Source organism: Polypterus senegalus, chromosome 9, assembly GCF_016835505.1.
Source record: "Polypterus senegalus isolate Bchr_013 chromosome 9, ASM1683550v1, whole genome shotgun sequence".
Lineage (NCBI taxonomy): Eukaryota > Metazoa > Chordata > Cladistia > Polypteriformes > Polypteridae > Polypterus > Polypterus senegalus.
The window spans coordinates 44054197-44076415 of record NC_053162.1 but is presented as its reverse complement, the minus strand read 5'-3'; the positions used below and the strand labels follow the sequence as shown (position 1 = coordinate 44076415).

The following is a 22219-nucleotide window of genomic DNA, read 5'->3' as shown; positions in this document are numbered from 1 at the left end:
TCATTCGGCAGGGGAGCATATGTCATCTCTATTCTACTTCACTTGAAACCTTTTTCATGCATACTGCACAACCTCCTCACTGATAAGGCAATATCTGTTGTTTGGCATAAAAGGCACCAGGGAACCACAAACCATTCTCTGTACTCTTGTCATTCTCACTGGTAGAACATTTCTCCATATTTATAAATATAAATGTATAAATGAAATAAGTGCTCTCTTGATACAGTAAATATCCATTAAATGTGAGAGACTGAAGACGGATGAAATATTACCAATTAGACATGTCAGATATCTTCACCAGTGATTTCATGGTTATTTTCATTGAACCAAAAACCTTTGGGCATTTAAAATAAACATTCAGAAACGTATAATACATATTTTTCTTCCCAAACATTTTGATTTGAAATATTCTGCAAAAATTTGTTGTTACAGCCTCCACTTCAAACGAAAAATGAGAAATCAGAAAATGTTGGAGACATGAAAATGCTTTAAACAAAATGTATAGCTCTTTGAATGTTCTACTTTTAATGGACACTTTTTTTCAAAAGGCAACTTCTTGTTCTCATGAACTAACTATACCTGTATTTATAATTAACAAGGTTCTATCAATAAGGAATTATAATAAACATTCCCAAGTTGATCCTAATTCTTTGATCCTTTCATAAGTTACATGTGCCAATTGTCATATAAAAGTCATACTAAAGTCCTTAAGATTGTAAGTACTGTATTCTGAACATGTTACCTGTTCTGTTTTCCAAATAAAACTGTACATTTTATTGTAACTTTTTTTTTCTTTAACAGTCTTTGCAATATCTTTAGAATATCTAGCCCACTTGCTGATCGCCATTGACACTAACCAAAAAATATTTTTTTCTTACTTTTTTTTCTATAACTTACTGTTTCTTGTCCATGTCAGCTGCCCTTCTGATGTCACAAACACACAACCACGAGCAGTGCACAGGACATGGTCAAATTGTGTTCAGTGATGTCTAAGACAAGTAAATCCATTCTGTGTTCAAAACTGAAAACTTAAACCCTTTGATATACTTTCTCCTATATTAAAAATCCAGAAAATGAACAGTTTTATTGAAACAGCACAGGTCTTATTATTAATTAGCAATAGAAAAGTACCATATTTTATTCATCTAGTTGATGCTGAGATGAAGTCACTAGTATTTATCTGTCTGCCTTTACAGAACTTAAAGAGGAAATAACAAAATGGAACAAAAATAATTTCATGCTAAAAATAAGAGCCATTAACATGACCTCCATATGAAATTTCTGCACATGAAAAAAGCACCAACCAAGTTTGTCTCCACGCCATTAAATATTATGTTTGCCACATATGCACTGATAACAAAAAATAATTAGTCTTGCAGTAGAACTTGCCTCTATTTTTGGAAGCGTTGCTATGCAGGTGGACATAACCTCAAACTGCTAAAAAAGGAAATGTCTCCTTCTGACATACCATATTCAAGAACACAAGCAACAAATAAACAGTAACCCAATATGATTCCCCTGTTTTTTGTAGCAATAATAAAAGAGTCACAGCCAAGTTTAAATGCAAATTGCTCTGTGGATAAATGATTGTAATCTAAAGCACAGCCTGGAAACTATGTAGATATGAAAAACTGACCATATCTTTAAACAAAAAAGTAATAATTGGGGTATACAATTTGCATTTCCTGCAAGTCTGGTTGCATACAAAAAATGTAATGCCCATCTACATATCTTCTCAGTTTTCAGTTAAAAAAGTCCTGCACACACAAAAAAAAAAAAAATTAAGAAAATAACATAATCCCACTTAAATGTTCCCAGGTGATCCCAGCATAACAATCTCAATTAACCACTAATATCTGTGCTTACTTTAACATCCCCTTCAGCTCTTAGCTCAACATTCCTTGGGTGTACAGTATTTTATACAGACATGATCTCACATATTGCAAACATGAAAGTGGTTAATGGTGCCCAGTCAGTTTTTGATCTATGTTCTGATTCTTTGGTTAACAGCTCAACAAAAACCCATTTTAAATGATACACTCAGTATCAACTAAACATACACCTGAAGGCAAGTTTAAAGGTATGATTTCATTTTATTGTTGAATTCCCAGTCGTAAACACCCTTGGAATAGGAGCAGATGCTGATTTTGCGCACTTATTAGCAGTTCCTTTTTCATCAGAACTGTGACCATAACGCTGCCCGATATAGGTCCTTATGTTGAACACACTCACGATGCCAACAGGGCAAAAGTTTAACAATCACCCGGGATAGCGATGAAACAGTTCCCCACGACTAACTCCAGGTAAAAAAAGTTCCAGTTTAAATATTGTTATAAAGTGTTAGTCAGGGGGTCAGAGTTGCCACATAAAATTTACAACTGGATTCATGTTATATCTTTTGTATACTGTTAGATACTATAAAAGGAAAAACGAAGATCAAACTTGGCACAAGTGGCAAACGGTCACTTCCATGGTTGTCTTTTAGTTTCTCCGGTCAGTTCTCACCCACCCACCCCCGGTGATGAACCCCCGAGCCGCTCACCTGCCTCGGGTCTGTGACAGTGATTCCATAAACTTCTAAATAACTGAAGGAGCTCTCCACCTGCACATCAGATAGAAGTATAGAGGTTAGTGAGACAGGAAGCAAGCACTCGATATCGAACTATCCACTTTGAACCGCACACCGGACACGCATACACACGCCCACTCGCTCACACTCTCAAAACCTCAGCCTCAAGCCAGGGAACAATCTGCACCGCGAACTACGGGTGTCAATCCCAGAACGACCATTCGTTACCAGGAGACAACCCGACTGATAAATCATCAAAGGGATTTAACTCACTAAAATGGAGACTCCAAGCAATTGCAAAAGACGTGGAACTGACAGAGTAAAAGGTAGAAAACAGAAGATACACGTTCATTTAGGAATACAACGCTGCCGCGGTGTAGTGGCGTCTAAATCCCGCACTGAAACAGAGTCGCCAGGTGAGCGGCTTTCCCGCCCAGCCGCAGCCGGGGTGTTGTTGAACCCGCCAGCAGGATGGTACGGACACAGTAGCTTTCAGAATGAATTTACTTTTAAGTAAGTAATGTTATGCAGTTTTATGTACGTAAAATCGTAAAAATACAGGAAGCTTATTCCGGCCTCCAGTAAAAAAAAAAAATTGTTATCTCGCAAAAATGATTGCACTGCCCACTTCAGACGCAAAAGCAGCGCCGTTCGTAGCACAGGTGATTAGTTTACTGTGTCCATGTACTACTAAGGATTCCTAAAGTTTGGATTTTGACACAAATGTTTTCGGGTGACATCGAAATTCCCGAGATAGAAACGCAGGCAAGTAGAATAAGTTTGAGGGTGTTGTCGTGTTTTCTTTGCATATGACATTACAGCAATAATCGGTGCGGTTTTTTTTTGTGTGTGTGGTTTGTAAAGAATCCTTGCACGTACTCACCTTCGTGAACAAGGGGCTGAGTTTTTAAGGCTGTCCGGTATCAGTTGTCGCTAACGTGCTGTTTCTGCAATAGTGAGAGTGATCATAGTGGAGTGGTGCCACATAACAGTGGAATGCTAAGTTGGTATAATTCGCATTTAATTGTACTGTGTTATGTAAGGCGTTGAAAGAAAATATTGGGAATTCTTACCTAAAACACTCGGTTTCGGCTAAAACAGACCACAAATGAGGAATTACTTTCTAATCTAATTTACAATTCAAAAACAGGTATATATGTCATATATATGCTAACACAGGGTTACGGGGTCTGCTGGAGCCAATTCCAGCCAGCACAGGGAGCAAGGCAGGAACAAATCCCAGGAAGGGCGCCAGCCCACCACAGGACACACACACACACCCGCACTAGGGACAATTTAGAATCGCCAATGCACCTAACCTGCATGTCTTTGGACTGTGGGAGGAAACCCACGCAGACACGGGGAGAACATGCAAGCTCCACACAGGGAGGACTTGGGAAGCGAACCCGGGTCTCCTTAGTGCAAGGCTGCAGCGCTATCACTGCACCACCGTGCCACCCATGTATACATTTATATGTAATATAAATTAATTTTATTAATAATTAATGTAACAAACTTATTATATCATTATGGTCCACGCATATACTGTACATTTATGCAGAAGAGCAATGATTTGGACAGTCAACCCCCCCAGTTTTTATTTAGAATTCTCAACTCAAAGCCATTTTCATAGTGAAATTTATTAAAGGTCAATCAAAATCAAAGTTTTTTTAGATTAAAAAATAAGTTTTCACCAATTAGAAATGTTCAGACATGGTTGATTTATTAGCAGTAACTTACTAAACAGAAAGCCTGCATTAATGTAGTGTTTCAGCTTATTCCTTTTGTTATGAGTCTCCGAGTACCTAAAGGAGAAAGTGACCCACAACGTCCTACAAATGCCAAAAAGAGAGGGGGATATTTCCGGCCAACCCCAGTTAGTAATAAGAAGAAAGCCCCAATAAAATATCCAAGGCAAGGTAAAAAAAAAAAATAACACAGGTTCAAAATGTCCACAAAATCACAAAACACAGAAAAATCACAGTGGGGCTGAGGGCAGTCCCTTGTGGTGATGGGAAGGGGGGGACCATCCACAAAGCACATGACAAAGGCATAAATGTGGCTACATAAAAAGTAAAGAATAACACAAAACATAAACAAAAGCAATAAATAAAGGAATCATAATTAAACAAGAGAGGTATAAAATAGCATTTGAACTCCAGCCATTGGGAGAGCCCCTGGCTGAAACATGACACTCATTTCCTAAACTTCACTGTTCCAGTGTATAGAGGTGGAGGCTTAGCTCACCCCAGAAGCATAGGTTTATTGGGTTCATTGTCGAGGACAGAATACAGTGAAATTCTTACTTGCATGTGTTAATCAACATGCAGCACATTGCCACTCTTCAGGGTCATGGTTACTAAGTAAAATTGCCTTACCTTTAAACTTCTGTAAGTATACAACAATTCATTTTTCATTACTTAATATTATTACATTTGGTGTTACTCCAAATACTGCTTTTAGAGGACTGAGAGTGATTTTAGATCAAAAGCCATTTGAGAGATATGCAAGTATTTAATACACTCAAAATGGTCTCCATGTTGAATAAATACATCAGCACATGTCAGGATAGCAACTTGGATTGTGCACCAGTCTTTTGCAGGGAACAACTTTGAAGGAATTCCTTTATGGCAGAGAATCACAGGACATTTGTGTAACCCTCTCATTAAAATGAAAGTCTAGTGCAGAGGTGATATTTTAGGTTGCAGTACAGGAAGTAAGAAATGCAAAGTGATAAAGGGAATGTTTTGTCAGATTAAGTGTTTGACATTCATTTAATTGCTGGAAATTGCCTGACGTGCTTCTTTTGTATAAAGGCCTGGGAAGGAAAAATATGGAGCAAAATAAAGACAAAACCTGCAGGGGAAGCATTATATATACATATATATATTGTGATGGATGGCCAGGATCATTACCCAGCCAGAACACCATATGGTTGGAAGGAACGATGGAGAGAACCTCTTTGGGACAGTATCCTTCCTGGGACACTAGAGAGGAGCCCCCCTAGGTTGTTACTGCACCACGGGTCACTGCAGGACATGCCAGGAATTCGTAGTTTGGAGTAGCCCTCTTCGGGTCCATGGGTGCCGCCAGGGGGTGCTGCAGCTACAACTGAACCCTTTGGAGCACCACTTCTGTCACACCCAGAAGTGCAGTCAGATGAAGGTCAAGAAAAACCTGGGGCACGTCCAGGTGCATTATAAAAGGAGCTGCTTCACCATCATTCAGCAAGCCAGAGTCGGGAGGTGGAGAATAAAGCTTGTGAGAGGAGGAGTGGAGACTGAGAGAAAGAAAGAACTGTGTGTTGTTTGGTAGTTTGTACTGTGTTGTGCAGTGGGGGGCAAAAGAAAAATGCTTCTCCACTTAAAAGGTGTGCAATTTAATTTGTCAAGACTTATGTCTCAGCCTGTCTGTGTCGGGTTTGGAGAGCAGTACGTCCTCTGGTGGTCCACAATATATATTGTATATACATTCATATCTGTGTGTAAATGTTTTTATGTAACGAGTAAATGGTAAGCCAAACACAACTCTGCTGTATAATAATGTACATCTTAGGCAGTGTTCCCTGTAAAATATTTTAAGAATTACACAGTTCATTTGATTGCACTTTCTGCAAAATAAAAAATGTTATGGTTTGACTACACTCTCCTAAAAGCACTTTTGTCTCTATGAACATTTAAGCATGTTAGATGGAAGAGGACGGACCAGAACACCCAATTCTCTGAGTGAGTTACTTAATCTGTCATAACTCTTAATGTAGAAATATGGGAACAATAACTCGGGTGTCCCTCTAAAATATTTTGGGATGATGCGCACTGCAGACATATGAATATAAAATAGTTTGTTTAAAAAGTAAAAGAAAGGAATTTCCTACTTATTTAATGGGTTTCTGGGGTCCACAGTGCATTAAAGACAGGAACCTGGGTGGTCTTACTATATTCAAATGGATGCCATGTGGACTTCTCTCAAGTAAATGACAAAATACTGTTCAAGATAAGATATGTGGAGTAACTAGATATAATGGCACATACTGTATATAGGTGCGTCAGGTGTAGTGACGTTTATAAGATGTTAGTGGTTCTTACCTTGACAGGGAGCCATGGATATACAATGTGAGCCCTCCACAAAGTCACAACCTGCAAACATAAAATATGTCAACCAGTAAACAAGAGAAAAATATATTAATAATTAAAACACTTAAAAATAGCTTCACTCTCTTTTTTAAGCATCTCAAAACAACCTGCACATTTCTGTCTCTAGCTCTAGTGCTATACAGTATATTTTTTTCTTAGTACATTTTAGATTATGGTATATAATACAGTACTTTTCACACAGATTAGTCAGTACCATCAACCTTCTACTTGTTAAGAAGAGGGCCTCTCCAATTATGACCCTTTTCATTTTAGCCACAGTTTTTTAATGTTTTGATAAATAAATGCTCCTTTATGGTCTGCTTATTGTTGACCAAGGGCCCTCGGATATTGTCTGTTGAGTTTTTGGTCTGCACTATCATTTTGAAAGTAAAACATTGCCAGAAATGATGATGCTGTAGGAAATACAGGACCTGGGAGTTGGAGGATAGAACTCCAATCCAAACATCTATGTGACTTCCAGGATGACAGGATGGGGATTAAAGCACTGCAAACAGTGGGACCTTTCTTTGTAACTTTGTTTTGACAGTCACAAGGAACTGCTATGTTGTTATTTTACTTTGCTGTTAACACCAAAGTCACAGGACATTGGCAAGGCACCCAATGTCCATTTTTTTAAAAAGTATATTTTGTTTTTTTGGAAATTAATTTATATTTGTAGAATTACGGTGGTACAGAGGAAAGAACACTTGTGTGTTTAACTAAACTATTTTACAATACAGCACGGGGCTTGGGGCTGTTATCTCACAGCTTCAGGAGACAGGTATCATATTTTGTCCTGGACATAACCTGTGTAAGTCTGCACACATTCCATTTATGCAGTGTAGTTTCACACTGGGTAATGCAAGTTACTTTCAAATTGTAGATTAGGTTAACTAGCGACTCTGAATTGGTCCAGTGTGAGTAGGTGTGCCCAGCACAAGCTTGATGAACATCAATATTTGCTTGTTGCATAATACTCAGGGAGTCTTTTTTCTAAGTAAGTGAGTTTAGAAAATCATGAATACTTTGGGCAGTTAAATGTCTCTACAGTATTCTAATCAGGCAGTTTGGCAAGACAGTTATTTTTAAATGTGTATTAACACATAGGATACTTGAGACCTTTGATTAGAATGGATTGATAGATTGATCAACAGTTTTTTTTGCTGGCATTTTCTCCTAACCTGCTACTACTTTTACAGATTCTCAAAATAATATTATTATACACTGCAAATCAGAAGCCAGATGCTTTGACAATTTAAATAGGACTGTATTTTATGAATAGCTGAGTTCCATTGCTTATCTAAAATTTTAATTGAAATTATCATTTTTCCATCATCCTCATCAAGTCCTTCCATGAGAACCCTAAATACAAAGAGGACTGTTTCATTTATGTTAGGTAGATTGCCCAGAGGGGACTGGGCGGTCTATTGGTCTGGAATCCCTGCAGATTTGATTTTTTTTCTGTCCACCCTGGCCATCGGACCTTACTTATTCTATGTTAATTAATGTTGACTTATTTTAATTTTTTATTGTGTCTTCTATTTTTCTATTCTTCATTTTTTAAAGCACCTTAAGCTACATTTTTTGTATGAAAATGTGCTATATAAATAAATGTTGTTGCTGTTGTATCATGCCCAAGGTTGTCTAGGGAGGTTCCTTGAAATTTAGCGGTAAAGTCTAGATATTCTACCCCTTCTCTTCATTAAAACTAGCAAGTACCACATTAGGAATAGAAATTGGTGTAAGGTGATGAAATTTTGGCCTATTTATCTTTCACAAAATGTTTAACTTGTATATAAACAGGAAGGAGTTTAGAAACACTTAGACATATTATGTGTAAGCATCTGTAAAGGGCTGAATAGTACCAATAATTGATTGGAGCACATATCAATACATACAGGGAGGATTTTGCGCACAATTTAATTTATATTGTTAGCCAAGCAGGAAAGGTTTCATTGACTACTGCCTCTCCCAAAGTCTCAGTGAACATATGTTTTCAATGCCAGTTACAGAACAGAAAGGTAGGTAAGGTAGTGCCATGCCATTGTAATTTTTTGTAAAATAGTCTTCACAACTTGTTGTGAAATTGTTTTGAATTACAAATAAACAAAATTACAACTGAATCTAACTTTAAAAAAGTCACAATATTGATTGGGATCTGAAAATGTTTTATATAAGCTGTGGAAATATATTCATATTAGACTATATTAATTCTCACAGCTTAAGGATAACTAGTTACATCATTTTTAGTACCTTCTATCATATTTCCAGAAATTGTTTAGATGACAGATGTTTAAATTTCCTTTTAACACTTACTCATAAATATTGAAATTATTCTGAAAAAAGAAGAGCACAAAGTAAACACGTTTAGTCAGATGTTAAAGAGTATACACTGTGAAGAGACTGCAGGAACCAAAACTGATTCAGGCACCAGTGAATTGCAGAGCACAGTCACACTGGGCTAATTTAGCCATGTTAACTTGATGTTAGCCTAACAAGTATCAGAGTACCTGTACAAAACGAAGTCCACAGCCACCAGAAGAATAACAAACTAAAGTCTCTGAATTTAACATAGTTATAAAGAAACTACTCAAATTGAAGTGAAAAATTCAATACTCCAAGTTTTATATGATTTGTATAAACATACACTGGGGTTATGGCTAAAAATTAACTGAATTGATCAGATTTGTTTTTAAGATTAAAAGGTAAAGAGCCTCAGAGCCCCAAAGTGTATTATCATATAGAAGAAACTTAAAATGTCATTCAACATTAATAATTAGTATCAGGACAACACAATTCAAAGGAATACAGCCACTGGACTTCCAAAATATCTCAGTAAAAAAATGAAAGGAAGAAAAAAATGACATCTGATGGTTAATTAATGGCATCTGTAAGTTCATACATATTTCAGGACATAAGAAAATACAAACTGCCAATATGCCTTTCATTCATTTGGTGTATAAAGAAGTACTATGTAGTTACCTAAGTAATTTTCTATATACTGTACAATATTTGTAGATTTTTATTTTTTAAATTGGGCTAATATTATAGGCAGACAGTGTGATGTAGTGGTTAAGGCTTTGGGCGTAGAACTTCAAACCCTGAGGTTGTGGGTGCAAATTCTGCTTCTGACACTTTGTGACCATAACCAAGTCACTTCAACTGCATTTGCTCCAACTGGAAGAACAAAAGAAATGTAACAAATAGTATTTCAAATTTTGCCTAATTTTCTTTTTTCCATAATGTACCACATTTCAATCAAATGAGTCAGAGCATTTTTAAGATTTTGGAATATTTTGTTTTTCTGTTGTGGTAAGAGGTTACCCCTAATTACTGATATATCAAAATGTCCTTTGTTAGTAGTTAACTACTGCCCTAGAAATAACAATCCTGCTAAATTTTAGCATTTTAGGTAAATGGGAAATAGTGAGTGAATGAGTGAGTCAACATTATATTTTGAATATACTTCATATAGATTTGAAATGGTTAGTTAAGACACCTTTTATTCAATCAAATCAATAAACAAATGCAGAAAAGAGATAATGCAGACACGTCTAATTGCATTTAGATTATACAGGCAGAGAAACTTAGCCCGGTAAACCCTGAATGCTAGCCAAGACAGATGGATGCAATCAATTACCCCAATTAAATGACAGAGATAAATGTGGAAGGGCAGCACGGTGGTGCAGTGGTAGCGCTGCTGCCTCGCAGTTAGGAGACCCGGGTTCGCATCCCGGGTCCTCCCTGCGTGGAGTTTGCATGTTCTTCCCGTGTCTGCGTGAGTTTCCTCCGGGTACTCCCACAGTCCAAAGACATGCAGGTTAGGTGCATTGGCAATTCTAAATTGTCCCTAGTGTGTACTTGGTGTGTGTGTGTGTGACCTGCGGTAGGTTGGCACTCTGCCCGGGATTGGTTCCTGCCTTGTGCCCTGTGTTTGCTGGGATTGGCTCCAGCAGACCTCCGTGACCATTCAGCGGTGGATAGATGGATAAATGTGGACACAGTAAAAATCTGATGACAGTACGGGTTGGTTCCACACTACTGACTCCTTCCGGGAGCCTCTTGCCACCGTTTGTACTTTAATCAAGATGAGCTAGGAAGATGAGGATATATGCATAGCAACAAGGGTTGGTGCAAAAAGGAGCTAATGTGGTTTTATTTAAAATAATCCAAAAACAAATCAGTGTCCAAATTAAAGTGCAATGCTCCAGTCATTACAATTAAATAATCCATAAAAAAAGTGCAATAGTTGAGGTACAAAATAAGTCCAATAAATAATCCATGCAAACAAGGTTAAAACATGGCAGGATTTCTCCCTTTAAAAATCATAGTCCCCGGCGCTTCCCTTTAAATCGATTGTCTCTCCAACTTATCCTATTCAGATCTCGCAGCACGGAGAGACGTCAATCAACAGGCGTAGGCAACCTTCTGATCTGCATCTTTCCCCACCGAGCAACCACTCTCTTGACTCCCGCTGCCATCACCAGCCTTGTGGGAGAGTCTTCCAGAGTAATACATTGCTCCTGCTTCCATGGTCAACAGGAGCAACCCTCAGCCCTCTCTAGTGCCAAACATACGCTCCTTTCCTGGGGTTCCATTCCTGACCACCTGCTTCCGTCTAGCACCGGCTCTCTCTCGTTCCTGCCTTTCTTCTCAATCCTTTAACATCCAATGTTTTTTCTTTCTCTTTTCATCTCATTTTCTTGTTCCTTTCTTGTCTTGTGCAGGCTCCTTTTATCCATCCAGTTTAATTGGGTGCAGGAACAACACTCTGTACCACCTGAGGAGCAATTGAGGTGTCTGACCAATCCGCCTGCCTCTGCACGTGTATGCAGGGCAGTCAGCCGGGTTCCCCAAATATAGTAACTGTGGAGCAAAGCGAGCCAGCACACAATAGCACCTGTTTGAAGCCCTACACATGGTTATTTATTTATAAAGTTGCCATGTGTCACGGACCACTCATCACAGGACACCTGAAAACTCTGAGAGACAATACGGAAAACTATCCAGGCAGACACAGATTGATAGAAAACGAAATTGTGGCAAACACAAGGATGGAGGCACAATGCTGCACACAAACACTAATTGTTAGATGTTCAAAGGTACACCAGTAGTCACTACTTTCTTTAGGACAGGTACATACAAGGTGAGTTAGACAGGCCCGGGTGCATCAGTAAAAGGAGCGGTAGAGGGGTTGTAGAGACGATCACTTGTTTCAGAATCACGTGCTCCATTTGTGGTTAGTGCAGAACACTGGAACATATGCGTTGTTTTTCACACTGACATCAAAGCACCTCTTCTGCTGCCAGTGACTCACACAGACCTGCTAGCAGCCCCAAAGTAATGCCTTTGACTTCCTTTAAACGAAAGAAGAACTGCTATCACTAGAGTAAAATGAAACAAAACAACGACTGCAAGCAGGTGTGGAAGCATTGAGATATCACCACAGGCCTGCTAAAAACATGAGCCAGTGCAAGAGTTGTATACAAGTGGGAAGGAAACCTTTACGTTGCCAAGGCATGCTGGGAACCTCAAGATGTCAGTTCATGGGCAAATAACAGGGCCTTTCATCGTAATCAAATCTGAATGTCGTACACCTCTATTTCTATCCTCTGTCATGTCATCAATTACAGATGTGGACTCATCACTTGCATCTTAAAATGATTGTATTAAAACCAATACAAGTGTCTTGGAATTTATTTCACTATATGGCCTTGATGCAGCAAAACAATTGTTCGTTACAAAATACTACAGATGGGGCAATTGTACCGCCAAATGTTTCATAATGATGACAACAAAGAATTACACCTGGTAAACTGAGAAGAAATACTGATTTAATATTAATGAAGAGGAGGATGAAGCAGTGAAGAACTGGACTCCACAGCAGCCGTAGTCCTTGTTTTAGTTGAATCAAGCCATAAGGAGAAAGACAAATGCAAAGACACTAAAGATGTGGAGCAGGGTTAGATTGAAGAAGACTGGTTTAATACATGTTAAATCGGCAGAATAATGCACAAGCAACTCACAACAGAGAATAAAGGCATAAACCGAGGTGAAGATGAACCGAGAATGTTTAGGTAGAGGGACACTCAGTCTGTAGATAAATGTGTGCGGAACGACTGGGGAGATATTAGGGTAAGGGTAAATAAAAATGGGAGGAAGGCAGATTAATTTAAGAATATACTGTATTGGCTCACAGTGATTAGAAATGGCCTAGTGAAACGTTCTTGTTATAATTGTAGATGTTCAGGAGAACAGAATGCTGACGGGGTATTCTGGTGTATACAAACTGGGACAGAAAAGTAGAGGGAAATGATAGTGTAAATAAAGTATAACTACAATCAAAATTAAATGGGACAGAATGGTATTTTGTTGAAGATGGGCCAAGGATAGAATAATGTATGCATACATAAATGTTGATAGACTGGGGGCAGATAGCTATATATATGTTCTGGTGTGGACTGAGGACAAATTAGCTTAAGAATATGCTGATGTAGTCTGATTGAGAACAGACCTGTGTGTAATTCCATTTCCATTTTTTGGAATAGGCTGGTATAAAGGGACTATGGTAAGACTGTTGTATGCTGGGTGCAAATAGACAAAATAGTGAAGCGATTTGCTTATTGTACTGTATACTGAAGATAGATTGGTTTATGAATAGTGCCTCTTATAGACTAGTGAAGGCACACATATTCTTGGAATATACTAACTGTTGGGATGTACTGGAACATAGTGAGGTGAATTCTGGGGTACACAGACCTTTACAGAAAAATGGAGTGACACACCAGTGAAGATGGATGGGGACAGAATGGTTTGGAAAATGATACTGTAGATAGACTATAACAGAACACTGTAGGGATTCGTGAGTATAGACAGACTGGGGTTAGATTGTTGCATTTATGTATTGGTGTAAATGTTCAGGAAACAGACTAGGGTAGGGATGAGTATACAGTATTGGGGAAATATTAGAATATAATATATAGGTTTAAAGTGAATAGGGATAGACTGGCTAAGAGGTTTAGGGTATGGATGAAATTCAATGTAGTGGTACAGAAGGTTGGTTCAACGCTACAGTGACTGATTACATTCCTTATGTATTTGGTGGACTCCATAGGGCTTTGTATTAGGAAAAGAATGAAGGATGTGGGTCGTGATGCTTGTTTTCTTGTGACAAAAGCAACTCGGCTCCACTAGCAGCTGCCAAAACCATAAATATATGAGTGGATCATTAAACTCCAAAGTACCCGGAACTGGGATTAATTCAAGATATTTCTGAGGACTTCCTGGGTATATGGTCTTCCCAAATTGTCATTAATATGAATTGATGCTGTGGTGCTGGAGATCACAGTATAATGTGCTTATTTTTAGAAGCTGATAAAAGCATTTTACAGTCCTTCCTTTTTTCAGAAGTGTGGGAGGAAATCAGAAGAAAAACATTTCCAGAAAGGGTGTAGGATGCAACAGTCACAACCTCCTTGAATATTTTCTGTATCTGTTTAAATATTACAGTTATTATATTTATCGGGCACAAACTACAAAGGTTTTGATTCACACTTAAGAGAAACCTGAATTATTGGACATTTTTTATGTTCTAGTAGATTCTCAAAAACACAAATATCTAGGATCGCATACAGCAGAACTATAACTAATGCAGAGGCTGGTATGTAGAGGACTAAGGGAACAGAACAACAGTAGAAACTGCTGAAAATGACAAAAATAGAAATTAAGTGGTGACTAGAAGTTAAGATAAAATGGGTAAAAGTTAACTTGCATCCTGCTGATGAATGTGGTCAAAGATTGGCAATATTTGTGAATTTTAGTGTGTCAGTTTGAAACTGTTGATTCCGAAGATATAATAAATGTGTGTCCAAAAATAATTGAAACACACAACAAGAAAGTGTCTGTGGTTGACTTGCAGGGCAGTTTTAGAGCTAAACTAACTGACTTATGATGGGCTTTCAGAGATAATCGTATAATTCATTGAGTCATTTACATTCTGGCCTGGATACTGCCTGTGCAGAGTTTTCATGTTATTTTGTTTTCCTCCAGTTTTCCTTCCACATTTCCTGTCTATCTATCTATCTATCATATAGTACCTTTCCTATCTATCTATCGATCCTGCTCTGCCCTCTACAGTTCTACAGTGATAGACTTTGTTTCTGTTTTTTAGTAAGTGAATGACTGGGTGGGTGGAGGGTCTGTATCTCCAGATCCATGGCATATATACAAAGATGACAAATCCATACAATTTCACAAATACCTTTGGGGCCAGAGCTGACATTTTTGGCAGTTTCTTTTCTTGCATGTTAGATGGAAAAAAAAAAGACAGCAAATCCAGAACACCACCTCCAATGGTGAGAATGACAAATCTGTAAATCATCATGCCTTGTGACTACAAAGCGTCTTTGCCACTCAACTTTCTGCTTGATAATCAGGGGACGCAGAATTAAAAACACTCCTGCATTGTGGTTAATTTTGCTGTAATTCAGATATCTGTATGTGTTAAAATGAAACCACAATGTTCTGCAACACACTTGCCTTGTCCTGTAGGTTAACCTCATGAAGATTTCAAGGTAAATGATTTTAAGTAGGTTAACATTTGCTTATATTATGCTTGGGCTTCATTACTTCTCTCTTTTTAGAGGCCTCCCACCTGAGCCACTGGTTTGGTCTCAAAGAATCCAGATGCTATATACCGTATGCCAAGGCTCCAAAATGTAGATTAACTAATACTTAAATTGTGCTCACATTTGGTGTTATTGTTTTTAGTTTCCTGTAGCATATTTTTAGCAACATGGTCACACTTTGATGGACCTCCACTGGCCAGTTTCGAGATGCCTGTTAAACTGGTAGCCTATTACTGAGTGTAGTGACAATCATCCCCCCACATTCTTTACACTTGCTTATGCAGTACAGGGTTACGGGGAGCTGGAACCTACCCTGGCTGCAAAGAGAGCAGGACAGCAAACAACACTGACAAGATGTCCATCCTACTCTCGCACACACATGTCCATAACAAGATATCCATCCATGTTACAGTTCAGTGTATGTTAGTTTAAATGTGCCCACTTTCTAAAAATATGTGTCTTAGGCTTATATAATGTACTCGTTAACCTCATTAAGAACTCAAGTGTAACTATTATCTGGTCCAGGAGATTTGATTTCAGCCTATTTAGTATGAGCAGTACTTCTCCCTCTACAATTTCCAAATCAATCAGTACCTCCTTAGTAGTCCCATTTACTGTTGGGAGGTTATCTACTTCATTAACTTGTGAAGACCTCAGAAAAATGCTTATTTAGATCATCTGCTATTTCACTGTCGGTATTTTTAAATTCCCCTTTCTTATTCCTGATGCACTTCACTTCCTCCTTGACTGTTCTTTTACTACCAAAATAGTGAAGTAATCTCTTTGGGTCATCTTTCACCTTATCTGCTATATTCCTCTTCAGCTGTCTTTTATTCTCCTTAATATCCTTCTTAATGGTCGCCCTCATGTCCTCATAGTCCCTGTGATTCAGATTGCAAGTATTGTAATACAATTGTTTTTCCAGTTGGAGCACAGACAGGTGAAGTGATTTGGTCACACAGTGGCGATAGATAGATAGGAAAGGCACTATATAATAGATAGATAGATAGGAAAGGCAGTATATAATAGATAGGAAAGGCACTATATAGTAGATAGTGCCTTTCCTATCTATTTATCTATCTATATAGTAGATAGATAGATAAATAGATAGGAAAGGCACTATATAGTAGATAGATAGATAGATTTGAAAGGCACTATATGATAGATAGATAGATACTTTATTAATCCCAAGGGGAAATTCACATAATCCAGCAGCAGTATACCGATACAAAAACAATATTAAATTAAATAGTAATAAAAATGCATGTAAAAGCAGACAATAGCTTTGCATAATGTTAGCATTTACCCCCCCCGAGTGGAATTGAAGAGTCACATAGTGTGGGAGAGGAATGATCTCCTCAGTCTGTCACTGAAGCTGCTCCTCTGTCTGGAGATGACACTGTTCAGTGTTCAGTAGCAGGATTTGAACCAACAACCACAGGGTTTGAAGTCGAAAGACTTGCCCACACTGCCCAACACAACACAAAACTCACTCCTGTTTGGAATGAGACTGCTGCTTAAGGGCTGTGAGGCAGCAACGGTTAAGAAGAAGAAAGAACAATGTGAGTAACTGAGAAAGGCATATGAATCTCTGCAAACAGACCCTCTATCCCCAAAGCAGTTCTTGGGTCAGGCGCTGTGAATATTCTGTGAAGCATCAGTTGCCTCTCAAAGTAAATAAAGAACTTTTTAAAGAGATACTTCAAATGCTACACGGTTGAGTATGTGGACATTCACTGGAAAGGCTGTTAGTTACTACACACCAAACTCAGGCTTAGTATGATTAGCCCTGCATACCCTGCATTTATCATTGTTCATTGGTTTTAAAAAGTAAAACATGTACACACTGTTTTTGTCAAGATTCAACAGCATTAAACTAAGCATTTAAAGTGTAAATAACAATCATTTATTCAGTTTTCTTCACTGTTGCTTACTGTCCTGGTGAGAATGACAGCGTAAACATGCGGAGTTGGACGGACCATTCTGTCCTTTTCAGCAGTTTACATGTACATCAGCAGGCCAGTAGAGAATCAATACAGTGTGTCTCAGGTCATTCCCAAGTTGGCTGCTCCTCATAGCTGTTCTGCGAACAGTCAAAGCACAACATCCTCAACTGACTCCGCTCACACCAGAGAAGCGGTGATTCTACTTAGACATCCTCTCCTATTGTCAAGCATCTCACCCTGCTCCACAGTGAGCCTAGAAATCCTCATTTTGGTCTCTTATACTTTCGTCTCATTCTTTCAGTCATGACCTCCAACTTGTGACTGTAGGTGATGGTTTGTTAAATTTAAATCTTGTTTTGAGATCTTAGTGCCTGCTTGACTACTGAGATCCAATTCAACATCCACAAAAACTGCTGCATTTGTGCTGATTCACTAGTCGATCTCATAATCATCTCCACCCTCACTAGTGAAGAAGAGCATTAGGTATTTCAGTTCTACTATTTAGTACAGCTCCTCGCCCTCTTCCTGCAAGGAACAAGTCATTCTACCCAGGAGAGCATTATAAATGTAAGATTTTCATATAGTAATTCCCATCTTGACCACAACACAACCATCTTTAATGGTTTGAGAAAACAAAGAGAGGACATTATCTGCAAAAAACTCTAGAAAACACCAAAACCCTCGGCTGCAACCTGATACCACATCAATGCAAAACCTGGAACAGCCTAAGAGACTGTGCACACCATCAGGGGACCCTTACACTTAGAGCTAGTTAGTCAAGGGCCTTCATCTGATTTATGGGCTTATAGGAGCAGTGTTTGTAAAAATCTGTGGCTGGTCAGACTCTTCCTTAAAGTGCTGCATTGTCTCACCATGCAGACTCAGCATCTACAAAACAAAGGGCGAGGTTTGGGTGCAGTGTCAGTTGGGCAAAATCTGCATATTTCAGTGCAATTGTTTGAAGCCTTCCTCTTCTGATTAGGGTGCAAGGTAGGCACCAACCCTGATTTCAGCACCAACCCAACAGCATTGGAAACAAGACAGGAATCAACCATTGATGGCATGCTGGTCCATCGCAATAAACACCCACACACACACACACACACTGAGCCCGTGTGCAATTTACTGTTAGCCTAACTAGCATGTCTTGGGATTTGGGAGGAGTACTTGCAGAAAAACCCTATGCAGTGGGTTGATTAGTATGAGTAGGACTGGTATGTCATCGTGAACTTCAAATCTCTCCTTCAAACTACTTGTCTCTTTTGATGAGACGGAGGTGCCTTGGCAGCAGGTTTTTCAATCCTGTCATATAATGAAATTACCTGTGTTGTAGACATACCTGAACACACAAATGCAAAATTAAAATGTAAAATGGGAACCTACCAAAATCCTTTCTTCAGATGTTGTCTTTGAATGATGAAGCTGGATCTTCTTCATGAACTTTACCTTTTGTGGCTTCAGAAATCTTATAATGCTGTCTGTGTGAGAAACATACGTTTTTTTAAGGATGGTTAGTATCAGAGGTCTGGTGAACAATCTTCTTAGATGGATAGGGAATTCATGAAATGTGAGCCATATTGAGTGTATCCATCACTTATTTCATTTCAGGGTGTCAGGGGCTTAAACCTATCATGGTAACTTTGTCAACGACAGGAGCCAATCGTAGATTTGGTCCTCACTCTTTGACATTATAATGACACACACAGTCCTGTCCTTCAAAAGGGCACCGCTATGTCATTGATTCACTTAACCAAACACAACACAACAAATGTCAGGTGATACCAACCTTCACCTTGAGCTAAAAGAAGGAGTCCATGCTTCATCGCCCCATTCTCATTCTCCATGGAAGAAACTGGTTTGGTCTAAATAGTCTGGCCATTGAATATTTGGAAAATGTAAAGGGCAAGTCCTTCTAACAGTCTACAGGAAATAAACCTCTTTGGGCTGTGTAGGGACCTAAACCAAGGTGTCAGTAGAATTAATCCATCTGAATTCACATCCTCAAGGACAACAGGGGAAATAACGGGAGAGTGAATTTAAAAATCGAGTAAGTGCTTGTTCACACAAAGATCAGGGTAAACTGGAGATAACTACCAAGCAGAATTGAAACAGGAACTTTGACAACCTTTAAAAAATATCTGAATAAGATACTGGGGACAGCATAGATGTCGAAGAACAGCACGGTCTCTGTCAAATGTAGCTGTACGGTATGTGCTATAGATAACGTACAGCCAGATGTCCTCTTCATACTTGTGACTGAGCTAGCAAAGCTGATCCAAGTGTATGCATGTTGCTCCTTTAAATCCACAGTTATGAGGCTCATTCCAGAGAGGACCAGTGACCCAGTTCAGCTTCCTCCCAGTATCTCCGCCCCTTCTAGCCTGACACCATATGAAGCCAGAAGTCTTCGTTCATTTTGGAACCAGCCTTAAAGGAAGTCGCACAGCTCTTGATGACCGTTTATTTTTCCTCTTTTTTCCACCAAATACATGTAGACAAAGTTCTCCACCTGGAGCCGAAACTCTCTTAGGTTGTACTTACTTCATTTTGAGCCCTTTACATACGTCACATGGTGTATGAGGTTCTTTGGTCACCATTAGCTGAACCTGCTGAGGCGTAAATGGAAAAGGACGTCCTGCAGGTCTACGTGTAGTTTAATTAGTGAATGTTAACCTCTCCTGTGTACTGGGAGGTGTTCCCATTCCCATGTCTCCAGTACGGTTCAGGAAGAAGGGAATCACCGAGGACATTTCTGTCTCTGCTCTTAAGCTTTCTTGCCAGGAGTTGTGTACCCTTTCTGGTTCTCACTGTATTTGAGCTGCAGTGTAACTTAGCTGGATCATCCTATGAAATTTCACTGAAAGGCATTCTGGTTCCTATCTTCTTTTAGCACATCCTGTCTCGCGCAAATGGATTATCCAGCCATGTTCGAATTTGAACATTTTATTCTGTTTTGTTTCCCACCGCATGTGAAAAGGATGGATGAGCTGGAGTGCAGCTGGAGAATATCTTCTCTCCCGTTTGCTACTATCGCTGAGCTAGGTTTGTTCTGCTGGGCTGGCCTGAGTGGAACTGGGAAACATCACCTTTTCTGGCTCCCCCTACATAAAGCAGATTCCTTTCTGTTTTGATTTAAAGATACTAAGAAATGTTACTGTTTAATAATTAGCCATTGAAAAGTAGTGAAAGAGCAGTCATGCCAATGCAAGAGAACGTGCACTCCCAGAGTTTGCAGCACACGGAATAGTTGAAATCAAACCGTGCGTTTCTTCATAGATGTTCATCCAGGTTTAAAAATTTAGGGAAACAAGCCAAGTCCAGGGGTCTGCAAAGCTGGTCCCGGGAGGCCACAGTTTCTGTAGGTTTTTGTTCCAACCCAATTGCTCAAGTAAACCCCAATGTCTGCCAATAACAGATCTGATTTTATTTTGTGGCTTGTTAGTGCTTTCAGTCTGCCATGTCAGCTCGCTATTATTATCTTAGACATTTCCCTTCCTTTTCAAGGATCTCACCCAAATGAGGTGTAGCCTGAAGCAGACACGTAGTTCTCAGTCCTTCACTTTCTTGTCTTCAGTTCCCTTACAAATATTTTATTAAGCCAGATAGTTCATGATGAAGACACAAAGAAGTAAATAGAAACAAGTTAAATGGAGAACTGTGGGCTTCCTTTGTCATTTACATTTTAAAAACAGAATGCAGCGGTTTAAGATCTAAATAAGCCATTAAGAGTGGGGAGTCAAAGCCAGCAAGACAACTAAATTGAAGTGTAAAAGTGGTAAGCGCTTCAACAGCAATAATTGCCTTCTCATAAACAAATCGGGGTGGAACAAAAAGCTGCAGCCAAGCCAACCTTCCAGAACGGACTTTGCAGACCACTGGCCAGACTCGTCCCACCAGGTAACCTAATCCACATATCTTAGGGAGGCAAGAAGAAGAAAACAAAGCAGCCAGTGAATGGCTACGTGGACATGGGGAGAACCTACACATGACACACAGACCAGTTTGGGATTTGGAGACAGGAGCTGCTGGGCATTGTGCCACCATGCCTCCTACCACATTTACGATTAGGACAATATTTTTTAAAAAGAAAAAGGCAGTAACTCCACAGTAAGAATTAAAAAATATGAATATTTATGAGAACTACAAAAAACATGAAACCAGCCAGAGCATGCTTTTAGGAGGAGAGACAGATGGTGGGAGAAACCAAAGCCTGGCTGGATGACAGTGAGCGCTCAGTTGTAAAGCTTCTCTGAAGTCAGCCACATTAACTGCCAGTGGGTGCCGTGCCACCGACCACATGCCTGCTTTACCAATGACGTCTTTGACTCAGATAGACACATTCAGTGAGGCCTTTATACGACACCATCACGGTGTTAGACTGAAGCGGACAGACATATAAACAAACGGAGTAAAACACGGCAGCTTACCTTGGAGGCCGAAGGAAATTTCCTGCTTGGCGCCTGTAGCCATTGTTGTGCAAACCTGCTTGCAAGGCACCTCCTCTTAACAATATGACAAAGGTTAGGTGAAGACTACACATCCTGCTGACAAACCACAGTCAAGTGTGCATCATCATCAGAGGAGGAGACTTCCTCAAGAAGTCTGTCATCGGGCGACCATCGGCAATCAAAGAGAATGCTTTGAGATGGTGCCTGAGGATGCACTTGTGAGGGTGGGTCTTGGGACTTTCCCAGTTTTGCTTGGTTTTTGTCAAATAAGTCATTGAGAGGCCTAAAAGGCCAGCAGCAGGCGTCTGTTTTTCAAGAGATGCCCTCTTTCATCTTCTCTGATCTGTCATCTTAAAGACTTGTAGGGTTTCTTGCCTCCTGCCTGGACTAGGTAGCTGGACAGCATGCTCTGCGTCTCAGGAAGTTTTTTACTTGTATACAGTAGCATGACAGATGGGTTTAGAATATTGGAATAATTATAATAGGAACAGACCAT

At 39.3% G+C, this 22219-nt stretch overlaps 1 protein-coding gene and 1 long non-coding RNA gene across 3 annotated transcripts in view; one reads left to right on the top strand and one right to left on the bottom strand.

Moving 5' to 3' along the window:
- carmil2 (capping protein regulator and myosin 1 linker 2) overlaps positions 1 to 21761 on the bottom strand; it is a 118711-nt gene extending 96950 nt beyond the window's left edge. For both annotated transcript variants that reach the window (XM_039763036.1, XM_039763037.1), the window contains exons 1-4: positions 21703 to 21761; positions 18659 to 18753; positions 6655 to 6705; positions 2543 to 2602 (exon numbers count right to left, since the gene is read on the bottom strand). In XM_039763036.1, the coding sequence (XP_039618970.1) occupies positions 2543 to 2602; positions 6655 to 6705; positions 18659 to 18753; positions 21703 to 21745 (249 nt within the window). In that variant the 5' untranslated portion in view covers positions 21746 to 21761. The remainder of the gene's footprint in view (positions 1 to 2542; positions 2603 to 6654; positions 6706 to 18658; positions 18754 to 21702) is intronic.
- LOC120535295 lies at positions 2665 to 6207 on the top strand. Its single transcript, XR_005634881.1, has 2 exons — positions 2665 to 3082; positions 5386 to 6207. It is a non-coding gene; the product is annotated as an uncharacterized LOC120535295 (long non-coding RNA).
- Positions 21762 to 22219: the final 458 nt, after the last annotated feature.